This window comes from Labeo rohita, chromosome 14, assembly GCF_022985175.1.
Source record: "Labeo rohita strain BAU-BD-2019 chromosome 14, IGBB_LRoh.1.0, whole genome shotgun sequence".
In the NCBI taxonomy this organism is placed as follows: Eukaryota; Metazoa; Chordata; class Actinopteri; order Cypriniformes; family Cyprinidae; genus Labeo; species Labeo rohita.
The window spans coordinates 26136813-26163746 of NC_066882.1; the positions used below are offsets into that span (position 1 = coordinate 26136813).

The window sequence follows — 26934 nt, forward strand, 5'->3', positions numbered from 1 at the left end:
TTTCTTAAGAAAAAAACTCAACTAAAGTAGATTTTTTCCTATTTATTTTTTAGATAGGTAACATTTAAATAGCTCATCAGACAGCTTTTTAAATTACATATGAAAACATACATGATATTATGTTTCAACTCTCCCTTATGTTTCATGTAACTATCAAGAGTATTGACACAGATTTCACGATTCAGTTTGATTCACAAGCTCTTGATTCAATTTGATTCTGATTCACTTGGTCTTGATTTAATTTGATGTCCAAATCACAAGCTCTTGATTCAATTTATTTCTAATTTACAAGCCCTTAATTTAATTAGATTCTTATTTACAAGCTCTTTGTTTAGTTTTAAATTGATTCTAATCTCGGTTCAATATCAATTAATTTGCAAATATATCAGACACGTCAAGGAAAAAAAAAAAAAAAAATTCTGATTTATTTCTACTTACTTTTAGTAACATTTAAACATTTAAACTGCACATTAGACAGATTTTTATTTAATAATATATGCAAATATACATAATATTATGTTTCAATTCTCACTTATGTTTAATAGAAGTATCAAGATTATTGACACAGATTTCACGATTCAGTTTGATTCACAAGCTTTTGATTCAATTTGATTCTGACTCAAAAGCCTATAATTTAATTTGATTCTTATTTAAAAGCTCTTGATTAAATTTTATTCTGATTTACAAGCTGATTTACTGAAACTTGATTTTAATTTGATTCAAATCTCGATTCAATAACAAATGATTTGCAAATATATCGATACATGTCAACTTTTCTTAAGAAAAAATCTCTTAACTAAAGTAGATTAATTGTGTTTTTTCTGATTTATTCTTATTTATGTTAGTAACATTTAAATTACACATTATTTAAATGTAATAATATATGTAAATATACATGATATTATGTTTCAGCTCAGTTGAAAGTATCAAGAGTATTGACAGAGATTTCATGATTCAGTTTGATTCACAAACTCCTGATTCAATTTAATTCCAATCTCAATTCGAGTCATTATTTATCCATTCAGACATCTAATAAGTATGTACAGAAAAAAATATTCAAGCAAATTATGTTTTTCTGATTTATTGCTATAATTATTGCTAATTATTTAGATTTACACTCAAAAACTGATAATTAACATTTAAATAGCACATAAAGGAAGTTTTTATATGCGACCATATGATTATGTTTCTACTCCAGTTTGTTGTTGAAATATAAACATTTGCATACACAGTTGCTGTAATTGAAACTTGTTTTCATAAAACATTTATTTAAATAGACTAAATAGATTAAATAATGAAGACATCATTAACAGACTAAGTAAAAATATTTTTCTGAAGTAAATATGATGTTACCCGACATTATTGTTTACAAGCTGTTGTATTTACGTATTTCAGAGGTAGAAACAGATTTCACAGTAAATTCAAAAAGTTGTTTTCTTTGTTGTTGTTTTTCTTTTCAGCATATTCTGACCAAATGTTTATTTGGTGCTGTAACCAGTAGTAAAGACGAAAAGATGATCGCTCACATCTACGGTGATCTGTCATGCCACATTAAAGAGTGTCGAAACCATTTGTTCTTTGTATTTTGTGAGAACATTCACAGAATTTGAAAGCTGAGTCTCTGTTTCATATCAAGGCACAACACTTATTGCAACATTTATTAAAGTTCAGTTCATGTATCAACTGAATACAGTATCAATCTTGTTTTCAATCACCTTTGACTCAAAATAAAAAGAATGAAAATGAAAAAAAGCCAATAAAATTACTGTGAAGATCAGCTCAGATCATTTGATGAGAAATGAGAGTTCATACTGAGATTTTTGGTTGCGAATTCAAGCAGAGTTTGAGACACTGCTGAGATTCTGGCAAAACTCTGAAGGAGACACATGAAATTCTGCGCTATTTTTCTCAAAGAAACATCTGAGATGCAGGAGACTTAATCTCCATTTAATCTCAAAGAATTGAAGTGCTAAACAGATCTCATATGAGATGTTTCTTTCCCAAGAATAATAAAACATCTGAAATTTGCATTAACACACATCTTTCTGTTTATTCCTCCAGAGAGCTTGTTTTTGTGATGTCCAGTGTTGTTCCCAAAACTCTAAATTCACTTACCCCTTAGGAAACACACACACACACACACACTATAAAAAACATCTTGCGTCTGAGTGTTTTTCTTTCTCCAGGCTTTTCCATGTGTCTCTTTTGGTTTGTTCAGACAAGCAGCAAAAATCTTTTGGTGTGTCCAACTCAAACGCGTTTATTTTTCTGTGGTCTAAACAGCAAAAAACACCAAATGCAACTTCCACAAACCTCAACCAAACCACATTCACAGGTCATTTTAAATTCAATTAAAATCTGATCCAATGTGGTCTGAGCGTCTGATTGGATTGCAAACAATTATTTTCCCAGTGCTCAGAGGGCGATCCGTATGTAACCTTATGAAAAGTGTTCAGTAATGACTCTATCTGAGTTCATACAGTCTCTCCCTATATTTTAAACTATGAAGCGTCTGTTGTTCAGTGAATTAGTGAGTGATTTCAGACACTGCATGAATGTGTAAAATACAGTAATGCAACTTCTCATAAGGTCAGTACCAAAAATGTGCTCTCTTAGTATTTGTATCTTGTTATACCAGTGCAAATATCTAATCATTCTCAAATCAAGATACATTTACCTGCTGCACAATAATAACAAACAACATTAAGATGTTTTCTTAAAAACTGATCCTAATTAAGTGAGTTTATGCTTAACACATGCACAAATCCACCAGCAGGATTAGAAAAATAATTGTGTTTTCCCTCTGGATTTATTACATTAATTATGATTAAACAATTTTAATTAAAGATATTTTTATATGATATAGTATTTGTCCTGAAAAAAAAAATAAAATAAAAACAGACAAAATGTCACACACAAAAAGAGGCAAAATTCTGCCTTTAGACATTCACAGCTGCTCTTAATTAAACAGAGAAAGTCTCTTATAATTGTGCTGACACGTTTTACATTACCTCATTAACCACATTTTTATGATGTAATTAAAATTATTAAAATTATATTATATATTAGTGTTCTAACTTAAACTTGTGCTCCTAACTTAAAAAAAAAAAAGAGCACAGTCATAATTTCAGGAGCACTTACTAATCAATAATCAAAAAATCTGATTAAAAATTTACCTTCCCATTACAAGGTGATATTTGACTCCTTAAAGTGATTTACATGGGAATTTTGCTTTTATCTTTGTAATGGCATTTTTCTTTGTTAAAGGATGTTATCTTTTATGTCAAATTTAAATATATATGATAAGCTTTTTAAAATTTCTAATTAAAACAACAGAACAGAGATTAATGTTTTAAATCTAAAAATTTTAATATAGAAATACTGAATGATTTAAATAACTGAAAAGATACTTTAAAAATGAAACTAAAACTGCCAGTAGGTGGCAGCAAGTCACTGATTTAATTACTGAATCATTCATTCATTTGATTAGTTCGAACGGCTGATTCATTCAGAAATGAAGCAAGTGACTAGGTGTGCCCCAAATCACGTACTTATGCACTATTCTATAACGGTTTGTAGTATAAATAGTGAGTAGTGTGTTCACACTGAAAATTCAAAAAATACCCGGATGATGCACTTAACCAAAAAACGAAGTGTGGAATGTTGAACACTTCATGCACTCAACTGTCGCAACTTTAATTACGTAGCAAAGGGTGAGGGGCTATCAGACTCCTGCAAAATAACCTTATACAATTCATACACTACATGGCTGAGTGCATAGTGCACAAGTACATACTGTATAAGTGCACAGTGTATAGTCATTTGGGATGCAGTTACTGTCTTTAGGAATAGGAAATTGAATCACTGACTCACTAGGTTTGTTTAAAAACGCACGTTCATTCATAAAACACTGTTGTGTTTGAATGGAGATGGGCAATGGCTCAGTTGTGACTTGTTTTAAGCTATTTATGACAACGAAATAAAGCAAATCACGCAATAGTGTTATAGTCAGACAAAGTCACTTAACATTAACTTCTTGTTTATTTGACTGTTGTATTAAATCAATATCTCATTTACAAACTACCTTAAAAATCATTAAAAGCTGTCACTCATCACTGTTCATCGCGATCTCACAAAGTTCCGTTATAATCAATGAAACTCTCTACACTGCACAATGAATGTCTTATTTACACTCTCTCTACACTTTGTTTATGAAAGGATTAATGAGATTTGTCTGTGATACATTACTCAGTGTTGCAAATACACGTAGAAACCTTTGAAGCTCCCATTAGTGCAAACACAAATATGCTGATCAGGGGTGCGTTTCCCAAAAGCATTGTTAGCCAACTATGGTCGCAAGTTCCGTCATTACCAGCATAGTTCAACGATACAGTGTTTCCCGAAACCATAGTTCAAACGAACATTCGCAAACAGTTCCTTCTTAGTAAGACATATGGGCTCAATAATTTATGCTCTTGGGCACAAAAAGCAAGCTAACATGCAGTACAATCTATATCGTTCCCTCAATCTAAATATAAATGCATTTTAATCTATGTATTTTTAAGGTTCCTCTATAAGTGCTGTTTTTGAATTGTGCGCATGCGCATAAACCCAGGAGTATGACGTAAGAGGGAACCTGCGATGAAAAAAAAATCAAATAAAGCGAAACGACAGGGAACAAAAAATAGTAAATTATTCATCAGGTTCCATGTTCAATATAGCTGCATTTGAGAGATCTTTAATCAGTTAAGTTTTTACTCGGTGATGTCATTAACAATGGACCTACATTGTTGAACTAATGTGGTTCAAACGACGGAGATGCGACCGCGTTCGGGAAACAGTCGTAACTAGCTAGTTCGTTTCCACAACAATGCATCATACTATGGAGGTTAATCAGCGAGTTATGTCGTTGTACGGGAAACGCACCTCAGGTCAGTCGCACATGGTGCAAAATACATTTTGCTATTTGTAAAGGAAAATATATTCACATGGTTCATGAGTTGAATGTAATTTTTCCTTTTTTATGACTATGATTTAATTAAGTCATTTTAGAATTAAAAAAAATCTAAAAACACTTACTGCAAAAAGGCAAAATATTTAATTTGTTTTCCTGCATGTTAGCTGACCATTAACCAAAATCAAAAAAACAATGAAAGTCCAATTATTTTGTTAAGTTATATAAATATTCATGTAAAATCTCATGGGTATTAAAAGTAAATATGTTAGGTTAAAGGGTTCGGCTGCCAAAAAGGTTTGAGAATCCTTCATATATAATACAGAAACCAAACACAAAAACAACAGATATTGACCTCAAACAGAACACCTATAAAATGACAGTGCAGACAGTCTCTGTTCACAAAGTATATGAATCCAATCAACATCCTAACAAACAGAAAGTGACTCACCGTTCTTCTCTGTGTGTGGTTTGATGACTTCCTGTCCTGGCAGGCAGGGACACGGACCTTCACACTTCACAGAGATGCTCTTACTCGAGCTGCAGGCCTGGAACTCAAGTTTACACTGTGGAAGAGCAGAGAGGATTCTGGGTAGCGCATTTGGAGACATTATCGCATTTAACCGTCACAGCCCGAGCGTTGAGCTTTATCACTCGTGAAATGAGTCTGTTTCCTCAGCCAGGAGAAAAATACGAGTTATCAAATTAAGATGACATGATTTGAGGTCCTTTGAAGTGTGGCGATTGTGTTCGTCAGATCTGATCGCACAGAAACAGTGTAAAATCTGCTGCGTTCTTTGGCTTTTAATTAAAGATGATGTCATGATTAAACTATCAGACTATAACGCTTCATCAAGTGTAATACTTCATTATTTATCAAAGGAGAATCAATTAAATAAACAGCAGACAGTCCTGCTGATTGATATCGAGACATCGGAATGTTGAGCTTATTGAACAAAATGTGAAATGTGAGCTTATCTAATAGAATAGAATAGAATAGAATAGAATAGAATAGAATAGAATAGAATGTACTTGTCAGGAACAGATCACCCAAAAATGCAAATGCAAAATGCTAAAATGTCAAATTTGCTGAAAATGCCCTTTAGGTCATAAATGTAAATGAATTTATTTATTTATTTTTTTTTTTCCATTTTGCAGTGAATGGGTGCCGTGAGAACAAGAGTCCAAACAGCTGATAAAAACATCAGAATAGTTCCTCCAGTAAAAGTAATTGGAATACTTGTGGATTATTGTGATGTTTTAAGCAGCTGTTTGGACTCTCATTCTGATGGCACCCATTCACTGCAGAGGATCCACTGGTAAACAAGTGATACTACATTTTTCCAAATTTGTTCCCATGAAGAAACAAACCCATCTGTATATTAGATGGCCTTAGGGTGAGGATATTTTCAGCTATTTCTTTATTTATTTTGGCTGAACTATTCCTGTAAGAACATTTGCTGTTGTGACGGAGAATTAAGAGAGAGAAAAATAAATATGTGGTATGGATTTAGTGCTTATTTACTGTTTGTCATCCTGATTAGTGTTTAAACTTTCCAATAACCTTTAAATCTCAACAATAGACTCACCTGAAAGACACACGGCATTCAAACACGGTTTATGTGCATGTCAATGAACAGTAATCCGCCAGTTTAAGACTTGCATCTTATTTTTACCACTGAAAGCATCTTTTGTTCAGTAAAGAGGCTGTTCAGTGCTTTGGATCAACACAAATGCATTCAGAGAAATAAATGAATCACATTTGTCAACCAAAACTCTAGAGAGCTATGTTTTCTGATTACTCAGTTTTATAATGCATGCAAACAACATGAAACAGCATTCACAACCCATTTTACTTTCATAATGTGACCTGAATGTGAGTTCATCCACCCACCCATAAATCCATCTATTCATCCAGATAGTAAATAGTATGCTAGAAAACATACCCTAGATCTAATACTGTTACATGGAATTGATGTTAATGGCATTGAAAATCTGCAGCAGAACGATGATATCTTAGATCATTATCTAGTCTTGTGTTTACTTTATATAGCTAAAGTTGTAAATTCAACTCTTTGTTACAAATATGGTAGAACCATCACTTCTAGCACAAAAGACTGCTTTTTAAAAAGTCTTCCTGTCTTACTTCTTCAGCATATCCAATAACTCAGAAAAATGTGATGATGTAACAAAAACTATGGACTCTCTCTTTTTTAGCACTTTAGATACGGTTGCTCCTTTATGCTTAAAAGATCAAGAAAAACAGTCTGACGCCGTGGTATGATGAGCACATTCACGCCCTAAAGAGAGCCCCCGGGAAAATGGAGCGCAGCTGGAAGAAAACAAAACTAGAGGTATTTCGTATTGCATAGAGGGAAAGTACTTTCTCCTACAGAAAAGCCTTAAAAACAGCTATTTTAGAAGAAAACAAACATCTCCAGATATTCATTCAATAAAGTGACTAAATTAATGAAAAATAAAGCATCAGCAGCCGTTGACGTTTCCAAACTGCACAGCAGTAATGATTTTATAACCTACTTTACTTCTAAGATCGATACTATTTCACTGTAAAAAAAATTGTATCCAGTTTCAACTTAAAAACTTAGATTCAGCAGCTGCCTTAAAATTTTAAGTTAAATCAACTTAAAAGTACAAGTAATTTCAACTCACTACAATAAAATAAGTTCAAATGGCTTGTACTTGTTGACTAGTTGACTTAACTTATGAGTTGAAATGACTTGATTTAACTTAAAATTTTAAAGCAGCTGCTAAACTTATGTTTTTAAGTTCAAAATTGGTAAAAACTTTTTACAGTGTAGAGATCAGCTACAGTATCACATCATAGTGTAGTTTCAGTGTAGTTAGTTTAATAGTGCATGAAGCTTTAATTTTGTTATTTTGGTGTATAAAGATTTGATTTGTCTTTTGAAAATTACTGTCATATAGTGTTTTTGATTCTACTTATATCTATCCATCATTCATCCATCTGGACATAGTTAATACACTATAAAACAACTATGATGCAGGGCAATTGCAGATTTTATTTTAAGTCTAGTTTTAATTTTATTTTATATTGTTGATTTTCTATTTCAGTCGAGTTTTAGTTTTTTTATTTTTGTTTTTAACTGGTGTATAGAGCTTTAATTTTGGTATTTATATTATTTTGTATGCTGATTTTCCATTTCAGTCTAATTTCAGTTTGTTTTAATGGTGCATAAAGATTTAATTTTGGTTTTGAAAATTACCGTCATTTGTCTGAAAATAATTAGACCATGGATGTCTCTGTTTATAATAATCACCCTAAATATAGTGTCACTGATTCTACAGCTGAAAATATCAGAATGGCCGTTCGCATATCTGCCGCGTCCACGCGCTGTTCATTTCTCTGCTCTATCTGTTCTCTCTCACTCCATCTTTCACATCTGATTTCATTCTGGCTGAAGGGAAGGAAATGGAATGGGCGGGGTTAAAGCGATGCGGTCACAGACGGGAGGCACAGGTTGCGCTGGAGGTTCAGGTTTTTCTCTCTGTTTTCGAGCCAGAGGGGGGATTGCGCAGGACTCAAGAATCCAATATCAACAGCGGACACAGTTCATCCACCTAACCATCCATCACCAAACACTGCATCATTTACACCAGCAGAGAGAGAGAGAGCTGTGCACTGATATTGGAATTTAAAGGTGACTCTCTCCTCGTTGGGACACAATGATCCTGCACCTGATAGTGTTCAGGTTAAATTCTCCTGATCAGATTGCACTCGTATCTCACCTGAACCTCAACACAAAAACACTTTACATTCCATCAAACATGGAAATGAGCCACATTTAGTATGATATTGTTTCAAATATGAAACCCCCTTCAGATCTTCTGCCTTCACGTATTTTAAAAGAGGCTTTTCCAGTTTTTAGTCCAAACGTAATTTCTATTGTTAACAGCTCTCTAGTCAATGGGGTGCTACCAGCCACTTTTAAACAATCGTTGTTGAAAAAGCATCGTCTCGATCAGCATGTTATGAATAATAACAGACCCATTTCTAAACTATCGTTTATTTCAAAATGCTTGGAAAAAAATCTATTCTTAGCTTTCATCTTACTTAAGTGCTTTTGGTATTTTCTTAAAAATACTGAATCTGTGTTGTTGAACGTTGAACCAATGACATTTTACTCACTCTTGACTAGTTCTTGCTGTATCCTGCTTGATTATGATATTCATACAAAGACTCAATCATGTAGCTGGGTTTCAGGGGTCTGTGCTGGAGTGGTTTGCTTCTCACCTCAAGGAGAGGGGACTTTTTTTTATTTATGTAAGGGAATCTTGTGCTCAATTCTCTTATGGTGTTCCGCAGGGTTCTATATTGGGTCCTCTCTTTTTTTTACACTATATATGCTTCCTCTAGGTCATATTATTCAGAGATACAATTTATCCTATAATTTCTATGCCAACAACACTCAGCTTTATCTTCCTGTTAAAGATAACATCTGTTCTGTGTCCAATTTGTTGATTGTCGTTATGTCATAAAAAATGTTGTTCAAGATGACACTTTCTGAAAAGGACTTCAAAACCGTTATTATTGTTTTTGTAACATCAAGGTTGGATTACTGTAATTCCCTCTATCTGGGTTTGCCTAAATCAGCTTTAGATAACTTGCAGATGGTACAAAATGTGGCAGCTAGATTACTAACCGGCACTAAAAAACATGAGCACATTACACCTGTGCTTGCCTCTCTTCATTGGTTAACCGTTAAATACCATGTCGATTTTGCTTATTGCTTTTAAAACTTTGCATGGATTTGCACCTCAATATATTTGTGATCCTTTCACCCATTACTGCTTCAAGACCTCTTCGATCATCTAGTCAATTACTACTCTAAGTTCCTTGTTCTTGTTCTAAAGCAAAAGGTGATCAGTCTTTCTCAACAGCTGCTCAGAGGCTGTGGAATCATTTTTAGATCTGTAAGTCCTCTTTGAAGACCTATTTATATCCTTTGTGTTTGAATACATCTTGATGGTATACATTTTTTTTTTATAGTTTTGTATATTGTCAAGTCTTTTATTTTGTTTTAATTCTGTTTCATATTTCCTGTACAGGACTTTTGGTTTTATAAATCAATAAACTAAATCAAACTAGTAAGTTCTTATTGGTAATTCATGGGATCCTTCTTCCATTCATTTCAGTGTAAACAGTGATGAAAATCTCACCTTTGAGGAGTATGTGTGTCCGTCAGAGCCGCACACTGAGCTGGAGTGAACTATAGGACATGGCTTACATTTCCCATGATTCACAGCTCCCATCCAACGCTTATGGGGGGGGATTTCCTTTCCTGGGTTTAATGCTACAAAGAGAATGAGAGAAAATGAGTGGGAAATGCTAGAAATAGCAGAAATTTGTTCATTTTGTTAGGCCCTATGATTTCTATGATGCAGTAAAAGCGTACAAAACTGTGGAATCCAGGAATCCATGTCATGAAATTTGCCAAATTTTCGATGAATAAAAAACAAATCATCAAATCACCACAAGGACTAGTGTCTGTGAATATTAAAATGCAAAAAGACAACACTGAATATGGCCTGAATGAGAAATACATTACTATTGTATAGTAAAATGTACTTCTTAGATTATCACAGATTCATAAGTACAGAAAAAAAAAAAAAAAAAAAAACTGAAGACTTCATGGGGTCTTGAAAAAGTAATTTTTGTTATACTTTCAAAACGCTAATGTTATATTGCATAAGTTTCATGATTTTAAATAAGTGCAAGTGCTTTCTGGTTACTATAATTTAATTCAGCCATTAAAACAAAATCTAGAAAAAACAACTGAATTCAGGAAAAAAATAAAGTACAATTTATAAATATAGCGGCAAGCAGCGATTATTGGGATTCAAGTAATTTAAGGCATTTAATCAAGTAAGAAAAAAGACATTATTTGGCAAACCTGTAACCACCTAAATCAATGATTTAACAAAACATTGTTGGCAAATCCAGATCATTTAACTTAGAAATACAGTGTTTCTGAATCCTTTTTAACAGTTAGTGTCAGCTGTGGTCCGATCTCCTTAAAACGTTGCATGCTTGTTTAGAATCACCTGTTGTATGTGCTCACCAGGTTTTGTGAAGATTTGAGTTTTCCTTTAGGCTTTAGAGGATTTTGGGTATATCTGGACAGGCCCGTTTTCTAAACGACCCCGTTATAGCTTCCCAAAGGGTAAATTTTAACATTTTTTGATAATTATTGACCTAAAGAGTCCAGAGAATTGTACTATAGTGTTTTTTTCCAGATTGAGTGAAAAACCTAGAACTAGTTCGCAAAAGTAGTTTTTTACATCTTCTCAATCATTTAACAAATGATTAAATAAAAAAAACAAACATTGAAAAATGCGATAATTGCCCCCCAGTGGCCGATTTCTTTCTAATTTCTCATACCTTTGGGGCCATAAGTCAAACAGGCTCACCAAGTTTTGTTCCAATCGGCCTCTGTGGTGGCCGTGATTTTTATAGGATAAACAGTTGCGTAGTTATAGCCATTTAAGAGGCTAAGGTTTGTTCCTCTTATAGCGGAGTGTGTGTGTGTGTGTGTGTGTGTACTTGTTTTTGCTACATTGCTACCAAATGTCCCCACAGGGATAGTAAAACCTGAAATTTTTGACATTGTGGGGACTGGCTTGAGGTCCCCATGGGTACAAAAGCTTATAAATCATACAGAATGAGATTTTTTGAGAAAGTAAAAATGCAGAAAGTTTTCTGTAAGGGTTAGGTTTAGGGGTAGGGTTAGGGTAAGGGGATAGAAAATACAGTGTGGACAGTAAAAAACCAATGCACCTATGGAGAGTCCCCACAAGGATAATAAACCAGACATGTGTGCGTGTGTGTGTGTGTGTGTGTGTGTGTGTGTGCACTTGGATGGGTTAAAGGCAGAGCACAAATTCCGAGTATGGGTCACCATACTTTGTGTTTCGATGACGAGTTATGATAAATGTTTGGTGATGATATCTCATTCTGTTCAAGAGTTATAGGCATTTTAATAAAAGTGGCCCTGCCCCTTTCAAACATTTTGGCTCCAATTTGTCAGTTTTTTTTTTTTTTTTTTTGATAATTATTGATATTTACTCTCCTGCAGTCGTTTAGTTCCGATTGGGTGAAAAACCTAGGACTAGTTTGCAAAAGTACATTTTTAAAAAAATCCAAAATACCTGAAAATTTTGCCTGCGACTTACGGTTTAGGAGTTATGAGCAATTTCGTACTTTTGATCGCTGTAGGACCCCCGTCAGGCTGACTGGGGTGAGCCTTGGTGACGTTGTAGACGATGTGAGAGTACTATCATCCCTCCAAATTTCAAGTATTTACGACTTACAGATTGGTCTGCACGATCAGTTTTACATGGAGATTGCTGATCCTTTAAAAAAATTATAATAGGGCCTTTTTGTTTTAATATTAGAACACACACTGGTGTTGTGTAATATTCAATCCTCCAAACATGAAAAACTGACGCTTCTGGATGTTAAACTTGTTATTTACCACCTGATTGGGAATCCTCCAGTAAAACTATAATTTATGTAATGCATATCATAAAGATCCAGCAATTAAATGTCTTTTAAATTATATTTGACACATCATCTGATTCAATAACTGGCCAAATTAAACATTTATCTTGTGTAGTATAATAACTGATCCGATTACCGTGAAAAACTAACCTGCTGTCAAGTATTTCCCACAGTTAGCATGCTCATAAATAAGCATACTAAGTAAGTTCTGTTTACCTACACCCTTGTGCTAATGGGCCAGTCAAAATGCAAGCGACATTACAAACAGCTAATGCTTGAATCCGAAAGGGATTTTACAAGGAGATGAAATCTTACACAACACCGGCTGATCAGATATCACACCCACATACACACGCTGGAGATAAAGAAAGTGACAAAAGACGTCTGTAATGTCACTTCTGTTCACACTCAAAATGTCAATATCTCATAGAAAGCGTGAAGTGTGATCATCTGACGCCGATAAACAAACATGATCTCTGTCTGTATCTCACGGCTGACAGAAACACTTTAACAGATCAGTGACAGTATCAGAGATTTGATAAGGGGCTGTTTGTGGCACTTTTTAAAAGAAAGATCAAGTATTTGATAAAAACTAGAGCAAAAACAGCCATACTGTGAAATATTATTACAATTTAAAGTAGCGGTTTTCTATGTGAATATAGTGTAAAATGCAGTTTATTCCTGAGATGCGAAGCTGAATTTTCAGCATCATTACTCCAGTCTTCAATGTCACATGATCCTTCAGAAATCATTCAAGAAACATTATTAATAATGATGAAAACAGTTAGGAAAACAGTGCTGATTCATATTTTTCTGGAAAATGTGATAGATATTATTTTTCAGGATAAATATATGAAGTTCAAAAGAACAGCTTTTATTTGAAATAGAAATCGTTTGTAACATTACAAATGTCTTTACTGTCACTTTTTATCAATTTAATGCATGTTTGATGAATAAAAGTATTCATTAAAATAATCAAGTATAAATTACACAGATAAAATCACTTTTCTATGTGTTTTCTTTAAATTACTTGCATTTAATATACATGGAAAGCATCTTAAATGCAAGTCTACTTTAATGTTTCAAGTAAAATGTCAAAATATGGATGAAATAATATTCCATCGTCATTCAGTGTAAGATTTATATAGGTAAATTTTAAGCTACTCATTATTTCTTGCTTAGAAAAAAGTGAAATTAAAAAAGACATTCTAATGTACAAGGAGGAAATAAACTATTAAATGTTTATTGTTTTGTATTTGACTCATTACAGATTTTATGCATCATAAATGAAGGAGTTCCTTGCGTATATTCTGTGTTGTCTCGCATAACCTTGAAGGGCTTTATGTTGTGCTAATGACTAGCTAACTGCACATTTCCTCACTTATTACAGGACTGCTTACCACATAAATAAGCAGACATGAATTATTGATTTGAGTTGAAATAATTTTATTACGTGAGGGGAAAAAGAGCGTGGAGTGACATGACTGGAAACTCGCACAGCTCTTTAGGAAATCATTTGAGGGGGACAATGGTCAATTTAGCGGTTGCAGTTTAGCATCATTATACAAAAATATTGGCCGACTGAATGCTGCGGGTGACCAATCACAGCCGCGTAATGAGCCCAGCTCACTGCCAGCCCTCTGAAGCCGTCTGCCACACTCACAACCATTACTGAGTGAGAATGAGCAGAATCTGTCTCTGGTCACTATGTAGTGCTCATCTCGAGCCGCCGCTTTTTCAGTCTATATGTGTTGAACTGCTGGAATAATGCAGCGGGATACAGTATAATGGCTTATATTACAGCACATTACGGTGCATTATATTACGAGTCTGTGATTCACACTTCATTGCGTTATATTGAAGTGAATTTGTAATATCAGCTCAGCCCTGTGGAAATTACACTGCTGTGTTGAATCTGTTCTCAAATCAGTCTTACTGAGGAAATACAGTATCTATATAATTACACTTCGATTAAATGTAACCATATTATCACTAATGCTTAAAACTCTGTTCCAACACCTACTGAGCTGACGACTAAGACAGTTCCAGATGCAACAACATTATGCTATTGTTTTCTTTCAATAATACCTTGTCTTGTACTAAAACTACAGTGGCATCATGTGTTATGTATACTGCTACAAATAAGGCATTTATGAGGGTTCATTTCAGTTAGGATGCTATCGAGGTAGTGCACTAAATTTTGGAACAGAGCTGAGTCACGTACATATTTTTCACATAATATTTTACACATTTATATTATTATTTTTTACAGTATAAATTTGGTCTTTATGAATAAAAAAAACGTATGACTGCTTTTTAAATGCTGAGCAAAATAAAATAAAATAAAATAAATAATGCAGTAACATATTAGGAACTAAATATTTTTTAAATAATATTTTACACATATTATGATCTTTTTTTACAGTATAAACTGGGCCTGAATGCATTAAAACATATGGCTGCCTTTTAAATTCTTAGCAAAATTCAACGTATTAGGCACTAAATATTTTCCGAATAATGTTTTACACATACTAGGATATTTTTCACTGTGTAAACTGAGTCTTACATTTTAATGCATACATGTATGGCTGCCTCTTAATTTTGAGCACAATAAATAATTTGTTTAAAATAAATTTAAGTAATTAAAAATAAATAAATAAATACATATTTAAATAATTTAAAAAATGTTTTTTATGAATATATTAAATGAATAAATCATTTATTTAAATAAACAGTTCAGTACTGTAGAATATTATACAATGATACTATAGAAGTGTCACATTTATGTCTGTTTATGTCTTTTGGTTTCTCCCATTGTCTCCCCCCGTCGATCTGTCTGTTTTGGTTTAACCCTCATTACCGTTATCCCCTACACCTGTGTTTGTAATTAGTCTCACCCTTTATAAGTCTGCTTGTGTTTTGAGTTTGCTGTTGGTCCTTAATGTTATTTCTAAGTGTGTGGATGTACTGTTGTGTTCCTGCCTGTTCCTACGAAGATTTATATTAAATTGTTATTTGTTTGTATCGTATCTCGTTTCTCGTCTTGTTCGTCCAGCACTGCACCGTAACAGAAGGACCGACCCAAACAGTTTTTCCCCGGCGATTCCCTGCTTTATTTTTCCGTTTTTTTCTCAGTGTTTGTTTTTTCGTTATGGATAACCCCGCCGTCCTCCTCCTTCTCCTGGAGCAGGGGAATCGCTCTCTCGTGGACCACACTAGAGACTTCGTCCACCTCGTACCACTCACACACTAACCGGACAGCAGCCTTTGCACATTCTACCGTGCAACATCGCCACGAAAGCGCAGCTGTCCGGGGAGGGTCCACGAGAGAGCTTCGCCGACTACATTAAGTGGGTGCTGGTGTCCTGTAGATCTTCGTTGACCGCGGAGGATGACACCAGCCCCACTCAAGACCCAGAGCCCAGCCAACCAGCACCCCGACATGCGGAGTTTGAGCCCGAGCCAGAGCCACGAGCGACAGAGTCAAAGATCGCCACAGAGCCAGAGCCTTACACGTCCGATCAGGTGCGAGAGCCGGCTACAACTACCACAACGGGGGAGTGCAAGATGGAGCAAGTGAGGGCTATGGAGAGCCCTGCCCACTGCACCACTGTTGGGGGTGAGCTAGAGAATGACTCTGGGGATTTAATTGACTTTTCTACAGAAGCTCTAGAAAATAACTCTGGGAATTTTAATAGACTTCTTTACGGAAATATCTACCTGTCACGTTATACCTGCCTGGATGGAATCCCCACCCACCCTCCCTCTTCTGCCTATGTCAACATCTGTCTGCGCACCGCTGTCCCCTGACAGCCCCTCTGCTCACCCTCAGTCTTCCACCTGTGCAGTGGGCTCACTGCGGGTCTGCCAGCTTCCATCGGCGTCAGGGCTGGAGGATCCCTCTTCTCCGCCTCCAGCCTCAGAGTCCAGAACTCCGCCTCGGCCCTCCGACCCTGCTGCTCCACCACGGCTCTCAGCGCCCTCGTCTCCATCGTCGCCCATCGGTCCACCAGCTCCACCGGGCTCCCTCGTCTTTTCAGCTCCGCCCTGGTCGGTCGTCGTCCCTCCGTCACCTCAGGACTCTGTTCCTCCGGCTGCGCCTCGTCACTCCGTCCCACCGGCTCCTAAGGACTCCTCCCTCCCTCCGGCACAGCCTCCATCCTCTGTCGCTCTGGCTCCGCCGCGGACCTCCGGATCTCCGCCTACGCCTTGGTCGCCAGAGCCTAGGGCTCCGCCTTGGCCCTCCGGATCCTCGGTGTCGCCCTGGATCTTCGGCTCTCTGTCTCCGCCTCGGGCTCCTCCGCCAGCGGCTCCACCTCCCTCGGTCGGCCCCCTGGAGTCGTCAGCCTTTCCTCCACCATGGCTCCTCCCTCCGTCGGCTCCACCGTGGGTCGTCATCATGGCTGCGGTCTGGGTCTCCCTCTGCTTCTCCTGCTCCGGGTCCCTCCTGTTTCCTCCTTGGCTCCTTCCACCTTCGTCACCCCCCTGGACTATGTTATGTTTATTTGAACTGTCTGTCCAGCCATGGCCTCCTGAACCGCCCACCTACTCTCTTTTTTTTTTTTTTTTGTATGTTGTACGGCGCGAGACGCGCCTATTCGGAGGGGGGCATGCTGTCACATTTATGTCTGTGTCTTTTGGTTTCTCCCATTGTCTCCCCCCCGTCGATCTGTCTGTTTTGGTTTAACCCTCATTACCGTTATCCCCTACACCTGTGTTTGTAATTAGTCTCACCCTTTATAAGTCTGCTTGTGTTTTGAGTTTGCTGTCGGTCCTTAACGTTATTTCTAAGTGTGTGGATGTACCGTTGTGTTCCTGCCTGTTCCTATGAAGATTTATATTAAATTGTTATTTGTTTGTATCGTATCTCGTTTCTCGTCTCGTTCGTCCAGCACTGCACCGTAACAAAAGCTAAATGTTTTTCAAATAATATTTTACACGTTTGTAATACTAATTTTTTACAGGTAAAATTTGGTCTTTATGAATAAAAATGTATGGCTGCCTTTTCAATTTTGAATAAAATAAAAAGAATAATAATTTACTTACATACTAAATACTAACACTCAGGCCTAGAGTAAGAAAACATTCATAATGTAACAAAGAACTAAATATTTTCCAAAAAGTTTGACACATTTTTAACATAAATTTTTTTTAAAGTATAAATTTGGTCTTTATAAATAAAAATGTATGGCTAGCTTTTAAAGTTTGAGCAAAAAATAAAATAAAATAAATAGGAAAAATCAATACTACTTTATTTAAATAAATAATATTAATACTATAGTCCTACAGTGAGCAGGAAAAAAAAAAAAAAACATATTAGGCACTAAATATTTTCCAAATAATGTTTTACACCTATTAGGATCTGTTTTACTGTATAAATCGGGTCTTAATGCATTAAAATATATGGCTGCCTTTTAAATTTTATGCAAAATAAAATAAAATAAAACTATAGTCCTAGAGTGAGTAGGGAAAAAAAAGCAACATATTAGGAACTAAATATTTTACAAATAATATTTTACACATTTTTTAAGTGTATAAATTAGGCCTAAATGTATTAAAATGTATGGCTGCCTTTAAAATTTTGAGCAAAATATAATAAAATAAAATAAGTCACATATGGAAACTGCACCCAGAGAAATCGAACAAGTTTTACACATGATATGCTTTAACACTAGCAATATCAGCTCCTTTTCGCTCCATATGTAGATGCCAGATTTTCCCCAATAATTAGTGCACAAACTGTGAAAAAGTCCATGCGGATCTACTTATGATTTATTAACATGTTATTTTGCTTAATCTAGCAGCTCTCTTCATACCTTCATGCATTATGTACTGCGGTGTTTTAAGGTGTGAATTAATGATCAGAAGCAGCAGCTACATCTCACTAATGATAGCTTGACCAATGCAGCATTATCACCTGCTAGCACCGCACTTGGCTTTCTAATCGGATCAGCGTGCTGTTATTTCTCAGGCAGATGTGATATTTGGCATCCCAGCATGTGCTTTGTGTTTGCATATGTAAGGGGGCGGTTGTAATTTAGCTTCGTAAACCCGTGGAGCCATCAAATGGCCATTACACAATTAATATTTGTTTGTCCAGACATGAGGGGGGCGGAGTCAACAGCCCGGAATGACATTCCCTCAATGTTGTGCCGTCACTATGACGACGACTCACAATAGACAGCGACGGAATGTTAATGCGACCCTGGAGAAGCAGAGAAACCTCAGAGCCCGATTAAACACAAGGATACACTTATTTATGTAGTGCTTGGAAATTATTTGTAATCATGGTTAGGGACTAATTGGTGTAGGTTTACTACAAGCACTAGAAAACTAGGAAATCAGAGCTTTCAAGGTTTTAGGGTTTTGGTAATAGATGCATTAACTACACCAAACAACTGTGCAGCATTGTCTGAGCACAGAGGTTTTCAAACAGGGGTTCTGAAGGAAAATTGTGAGAAAAAAAAAAAAAAAACTAAATAAAAAAAAAAAGATTATATATATATATATATATATATATATATATATATATATATATATATTAGGGCTGCAACGATTAATCGCACGATGTCGTGAGGCGCGTTTAGTCAATGAAGCCGGTAATTTGATTAGTAGTAAAGCTCCATCACGTGCGTTCAGCTGGAGCGGCAAGTAATACACAGAGCCGTAAAGCACTGACAAGCTACGCCAAATCGCGCGCAAAATCTAATTCGATTTTGAGCGCGATTTTGGCGTAGCTTGTCAGTGATGCAGCCCTAATATATATATATATATATATATATATATATATATTTAAAACGTTTAAACTCAATAAATAAAAGTAAAATAAATTAAAATGATTAAAATAAATAAATAAATACATATTATTTAAATAATTTTAAAAAGCATGCTTTTATGATTATATTAAATGAATATTTATTTACATCTTAAACAGTTCAGAACTATAGAATATTATACAATGATACTATAGAAACTAAATATTTTTCAAATAATATTTTACACATTTTGATATAAATTTATCTGGTCTTTATGAATGACAATATATGCCTGCCTTTAAAAAAATTGAGAAAAATAAAATAAAATTAAAAATGAATAATAATTTACTTACATAAAAAATACTAACACTAAAGTCCTAAAATAAGTAGGAAAAAAATAATAATGCAACATCGCAGGAACTAAATATTTTCCAAATAATATTTTACACATAATTTTTTACAGTATAAATTTGATCTTTATGAATAAAAATATATGACTGCCTTTTAAAATCTGAGCAAAATAAAATAGAAAAAATAAAATAAAAATAAAATAAAATAAAATAAATGGATAATAATTTACTTGCATAAAGAAATTCTAACACTACAGTCCTAGAGTGAGCAGGAAAACAACAATGCAGCATATTAGGAACTAAAATTTTCCTGAATAGTATTTTACACATTTGTAATATTCATTTTTCACAGTATAAATTTGGTCTTTATGAATGAAAATATATGGTTGTCTTTTAAATTTTGAGCAAAATAAAATAAAAAAAATTAAACAAAATAATAAAAAAAATAAAATAAAATAAAATAAAATAAAATAAAATAAAAAAAATATTGCAGAGTGAGTGGGAAAACTATTTTCCAAATAACATTTTACACATATTAGGACTTTTTTTTACTGTAAAAATTGGGTCTTAATGCATTTAAAAAAAACTTTTAAATATATGAACTTATAAATAAATGAAATAATAACAATAATAATAATAATAATAATAATAATAATAATAATAATAATAATAAATAATAATACAAAAATACTGTATAAATTGGGTCTTAATGCATTAAAATATATGGCTTCCTTTTAAATTTTGAGCAAAATAAAATCATGTACACTACCATACTACATAAAATATCAAAAAGAATAATTTACTGACAATGTTTCGGTCTCATGACCTTCACCAGGTATATTCAAACCTAATCACTGCTAAATTCAGACCTTATGAAGGTCATGAGATCGAAATATTGTCAATAAATTATTCTTTTTGATACTTTTAGGTGTGCGATGATTGTTAATTGAGCAACATAAAATAAAATAAAATAATTGGAAAAAATCAATATTAATTTATTTAAATAAAAGATGGGGTCCCAAGCAAAAGGATGAATATATAAATAACATTAGGCTGATTATAAGGATGATCACATATGGTGGTCTGTGGCATCTAAAAGATTGAAAACCTCTGCTCTAGCAACCACCCAAAACAAATGAGCAACCTCTCAGTAAACCAGTCAGCATTTGCCTAGACAAACGTTTCTTTTCTAGCCAGTCCCACCTTCCTGGCGTGTGACTGCGGGTCTTACCTGTGCTGTGCTGGTTTGTGATTGGTGCAGATGGCCGTCTGGAAGTCATGGCTCACACACACTTTGTGAGGAGGGCAGCGAACCTTCAGACAGGGGTCTTTAGTGCTGTCCAGCCCTAAAATACAGAGAAAGACTTCATTTACCATGATAAACTAGAGCCTGCAGCTTATCTGATCTCTCATCTGTGTTTACGTCTCTCTCGAACACGCACGCAATCTCTCATCTTTTATATTCATGTTGTTTTGTTTCGCCTTTCCTTTCCAGGAAAGAAAGACAGAGCAGATTCCCTCAGATGGCATGAAAGGAAGCGAGAGAATCTGATGGAGGAGAGGAGAGCTTTACTCTGGCAAACACACAGGAGAAACAATGCAGCAGCCTTCTGGCAAACGCTTTATCATCTCACACACACACAGCGCCGACTTTGAGCAATAGCTCAGTGTAAACACTTCCTGACAAATGGAGGAAGAGGAGAAACACCGTCTCGCGCTCTGCCGCTCTTCCTCTCTCGCGCAGGTAATGCGGCTCCTCCAGCAGGAAGTAGTAGGAGGATGAGGAGGAACACAGCGCGTGTGCGGAGATCATTACGGGAACTCATGAGACATTCATCTCCGTCAGGAAGCATTAAACACACACCTTTCCTCAGCCATAGATTACAGTGCAAATTCAGTTTCTGGTGTGTGTGTGTGTGTGTGTGTGTGTGAGCTGAAACACACAGGTGGGATTAACAGAGGTCAAACACTCCATCACTCCCTTTGACCTTCACATGTCTGTGTGTGTGTTCATCTGGGAAGTTTGATGCCAACCTGCTGTTCGTCTGGAGCACAGCCATGCCAACTGGCCTTCAATACACACACACACACACACACACACACACACACACACAGTGTTGATTTACAGCTCTGATCACTGCTGTTAAATGAATAAGTACTTCATTTTTAAAGGAACCATTCATTAAAATCTTTTATTTTCCTCGCATGTTGTACTAAACCTGTGTCACTTTCCTTACGATACAACAAAACAATGATAAAACAAGAAGATATTGAAATACGTTGCCACAATGAATGGGTATGACACAGTGAAACAATGATATGGCGAAGCTGCCAAAAATATACAATGAAAGAATAATACGGTGAAACAATGACAACAAAACGGTACATATCACTAAAGTATACCAAAGTGTTACAATGAAACAACAAAGCATTAAAAAAACAATACAATGAAACAGTGGAACACTGATATCTTTTAATTTTAAGGGCGCCATGAAATCCAATTTTCCCCCTAAATAATTTTTTCCTTTTTATTTTTTACAGGTTTCTGTGATTCAAATGTATCATAAAATGATGCCTAAATAAATTAATTAATGAAATGTAATCAAATTAATTTACATCAAAACATTGCATTTTTATTGTCAAGCAAGATGCTGCACAACAGAACTGTGTAAATTCATTTAATAATCCTTAAAAATAATTATTTTAAAAGGAGAAGTTCACTTCCAGAACCAAAATTTACAGATAATGTATTCACCCTGTTGTCATCCAAGATGTTCATGTCTTTCTTCAGTCGTTAAGAAATTATGTTTTTTGAGGAAAACATTTCAGGATTTTTTTCCATATAATGGACTGATATGGTGCCCCGATTTTGAACTTCCAAAATGCAGCATAAATGTGGCTTCAAATGATCCCAAATGCAGTTGTAAACAATCCCAACCAAGGCAGAAGGGTCTTATCTAGCGAAATGATTGGATATTTTTATTTGAAAAAATACTATTTAAATGCTTTTTAATCTCAAACGCTTGTCTTGTCTTACTCTGCCTGAACTCTGTATTCTGGTTCAAGACAGTTCGGGTATGTTGAAAAACTCCAATCATATTTTCTCGCTCAACTTCAAAAATCATTTCAAAATCATCCTACATCACTGCACAAGTACCGACCCAGTCTTTGCAAAGTGAACATGCAAAGAAGATCAAACACCCTCAACAAAAACGACATTTTTCGACATTCCCAAACTGTTCAGTTCAGGCAGAGTAACACAAGAGGAGCGTTGGAAATTAAAAAGTATATACATTTGGTTATTTTTATGAAAATTAAAGATTGTTTCACTAGATAAGTCCCTTCTTCCTCTGCCTGGATCGTTTACAACCGCATCTGTGATCGTTTGAAGCCGCATTTTGGAAGTTCAAAATCGGGACACCAAAGAAGTTCACTATATGGAAAAAATCCTGAAATGTTTTCTTCAAAAAACATAATTTCTTTACGACTGAAGAAAGAAAGACATGAACATCTTGGATGACAATGGGTGAGTACATTATATGTCAGTTTTTGTTCTGGAAGTGGACTTCTCCTTTAAGGAATATCGTTACTTTTACTACTTTGACAAATGTGTTTTAGTATACAATGGTAACATATTTCTGTCATAATTTCTTCAAGTTAGACTAGACTTTTATTTTGACGGGTTGTTGTTAAGTTCTTTCAGTGTTACTTTTAGTTTCATTGTGCGTTTGACGATAGTTTTTCTCCAATTAAACATTGAAAGCTGGTGAAGTGACTCTGAGCAGCTCTGGAGATGAAGTTTCATATGTTCATGTTCTCATTTATTGAGATGCAGATGATGATCACGTGCATCACGTGTGTTTGAGTTGGTGTTATTATTACTTTGAGAATTATGTTTTAGTATGCAATGGTAACATTTCTGTCATAATTTCTTCAAGTTAAACTGGACTTATTTTGACGGGTTGTTGTGAAGGTCTTTCAGTTTCATTCCGCATTTGACAATAGTTTTTCTCAAATGAAACAGTGAAGAGCTGATGAAGTGACTCTCAGAGCAGCTCTGGAGATGAAATACATGTATTCATGTCCTCATATATTGAGACGCAGGTGCGGAAAACATGAGTTTGAGCTGGTGTTATTATTGCTTTGAAAATTATTTTAGTACATATTTCTGTCATAATTTCTTCAAGTTAAACCTTACTTTTATTTTGACAGGATGTTGTTTTGACAGGTTTTTCAGTTTTACTTTCAGTTTAAATGTGTATTTGACAGTAGTTTTTTCTCAAATAAACAGTGAAAAGCTGGTAAAGTAACTCTCAGAGCAGCTCTGGAAATTAAATGGTCATGTCCTCATATTGAGACGTAGATGATGAAAACAGTCAGTATCACGCGTGTTTGAGCTGACGTTATTACTTCAAGAACTGTTTTAATATACAATGGTAACATTTCTGTCATAATTTCTTCAAGTTAACCCAGACTTTTATTTTAACTGGTTGTTGTAAAGGTCTTTCAGTTTAGCTTTCAGTTTTATTGTGTATTTGACAATAGTTTTTCTCGAATGAAACAAATTAACTTATTTAATATACGAGTTTCGCAATTTGAGTTGAATTACTGAAATAAATGAACTTTTCCACGACATTCTAATTTATTGAGATGCACCTGGAAACAATGGAATGAGACAATGATAGAAAAAAAAAAAAAAAAAACTATGATAAAACATAGCCGACAATGTCCAAAGGCTGCAGTCAAGATTTTAAAAATTGCATACAATCATAATTACATCCATTCATATGACCCCTGCTCATTATTCCAAGTCTTCTGAAGTCAAATAATAGACTTGTGTTAACCAATTTTCAACATATTATTTGCTGAATACTTCCACCCATGCAGCAGTTCTCAAATATCATTTGTGCTTTTGTACATTTAAACACATTTCATTAAGTTAAGAAACCTGTGAGAACCAGCAGTATTTGACATCACTTAAATCCAACCTGGATCCAATGCCATATTTGAATATGCAAATGAGATGGGAAAGATTTGCAGCAATTATGACTTCAGAAGAATATAGCACTCAAAGAAAGTCATATTAGCTACTTTTTCTACATTGAAAAGAACAATTCAGACATTCTGCCACTGTACAAATGCACACATCTCATTCTCAAACACCCGCTCTTCTTTTAGTCCATCTTCCTCTGGTTTTCTTTCTGTCCTCTGCTGTCAGTGGTTTGTTAGGGAGTGTGTGTTTTGTGTGTTTAGAGATGTACATGCCTTATTGATGGAGTTCAGGCCTCTCTCAACCCTGTGACGGACGGAATGATTTGATATTTTCCTGCATATGAGATTCAGCCGGTGAGGGCGAGAGAGGAGGAAGGAAACGAGAGATGAGGCGCTGGGAGCGTGTCGGAGGGGAAGTGAGGACACGCTTTACCAGCGGACAGACACACACGCGCACAGATTGCGTGATGTCTTTCACAGCATACAGTGATGGGATTCTGTCTGAAGGACATTTTGCTTTTGTGTTCTATTTATTTTTTTATTTTGTCATAACTGAGTGTGTGTAGGTAACAGAGGGTTTGATGTGGTGAATCTCACAGAAGCATGTTCAAGAAATAAATATGTGCATAAAGATAATGACTTTTTAAAATTCTCATTACTGTAATGCAGTACTTTTGAGGTTTTTTGTAAGTCCCATTTTCTCAATGGTGATCTACATTAGATTCTCTGACTGTAATCTTTTAAAATTAAATTAAATAATTTAATTAAATTCAATAAAAAGGGGGAACTACGGTGCATAAATACTTAAATACAACAAATACTTCTTTACATTATAGTAAGAAAAATTCTTTTTTTTTTTTCAGAATGCTGCAATATAAAGATAACAAAAATATAAAACACTTAATTTTTTGTAATATATTTAATATTATATTTATATTGAAATTAATTATATAAATAAAACACACTATTTATTTATTTATTGGGTTTAATTTTCTAAAATATAAATATGATTTATAGAAGTAAAAAACAATACTGCAAATAAATACAATTTCATATCTCTTTATTATTATTATTATTATTATTATGGAATGAAAAATAAAAACATAAAAAAAAAACAGCTCAGAAACCAAAGCCAAAGGTTTTATTTTCTATAATATACAATAATTATAATTATATTATTTACATTTTTTTCTTTACATTATAGTAAGAAGAAGAATTTCTTTTAGAATGCTGCATAAATATAAATATAATATAATATAAAAATAACTGTAATATAAAATAATTAATATTATGTTCATATTAAAATAATTTCTATAAATAAAACATTCTAAAAAGTAAATGTAATATTTACTTATTTATTTATTCATTTATGTATGTATGTACGTTCGTATTTATTTATTGGGTTTAATTTTCTATAATATACATATTTATACAAAAAAACAAAGCTGCAAATAAATATAATTTCATATTTCTTTACAACTACTACTACTATTATTATTATTATTATTATTATTATTATTATTATTATTATTATTATTATTATTATTATGGAAAGAAAAAACAACAACTCAGAAACCAAAGTCAAAGATTTCATTTTATATAATATAAAATAATTATAATTATAATAAAATTAATTATATAAATAAAACATTCCAAAGAGGAAATGTTATTTATTTATTTTATTTTATTTTTGTGTATGGGTCCTAGCTGAAGCTATATGTATTATTAAATAAATAAATAAATAAATAATTTTGGGGATATATATATCCTATATTATTATTATTATTATTATTAAATAAAAAGAAACTCAGAAACCAAAGCCAGTCTAAGTTTCTTAGACTGTGATCTGACCTGTGTATATTTAGGTTCAGAGAGTATAAAACTGATATCAAATCACTCCAAAGTCTGTCAGACATTCCTGAAGCCATTTCTCTCAATCTCTGCAGTTCCTACACTTTACATTTTCGGGTCGGTGCGTGTGTACAAGAATACATCGGATGTAATAAATCAAACAAAATAACACAAAAAAATAGAGTATTGATCTCATGAGGTGAGCGGATGTACAAGGTGAGTAAATGTACAGGTACACATGTACAGCACAGTGATGCATTTCTCGTTACTAGTCTACAGTGTATTCTTTCATTTCGTTGAGTCGTTTTTCTATTACAACGGAAAACAGGTCATTCATATTCAGAGACGAACCCCAAACACCCTCACTGCAGGGTACGAACGTGTGTCGAAGAGGGAATGAAAATAAGAAAGTGTGATAGATCCCGACTGATAAATGTAAGATGAGAGCAAGAGAGAGGGAGGATGGGGGATATTTACCTCTTCACACTTTTC

General features: G+C 34.4%; 1 protein-coding gene across 1 annotated transcript in view; it reads right to left on the reverse strand.

Moving 5' to 3' along the window:
- Positions 1–26934, reverse strand: part of spock1 (SPARC (osteonectin), cwcv and kazal like domains proteoglycan 1) — a 266667-nt gene that overhangs the window by 32456 nt on the left and 207277 nt on the right. The window contains 4 exon segments of the mRNA XM_051127688.1: positions 5406–5520; positions 10154–10264; positions 10266–10287; positions 20831–20945. Of these exon segments, the coding sequence (XP_050983645.1) occupies positions 5406–5520; positions 10154–10264; positions 10266–10287; positions 20831–20945 (363 nt within the window).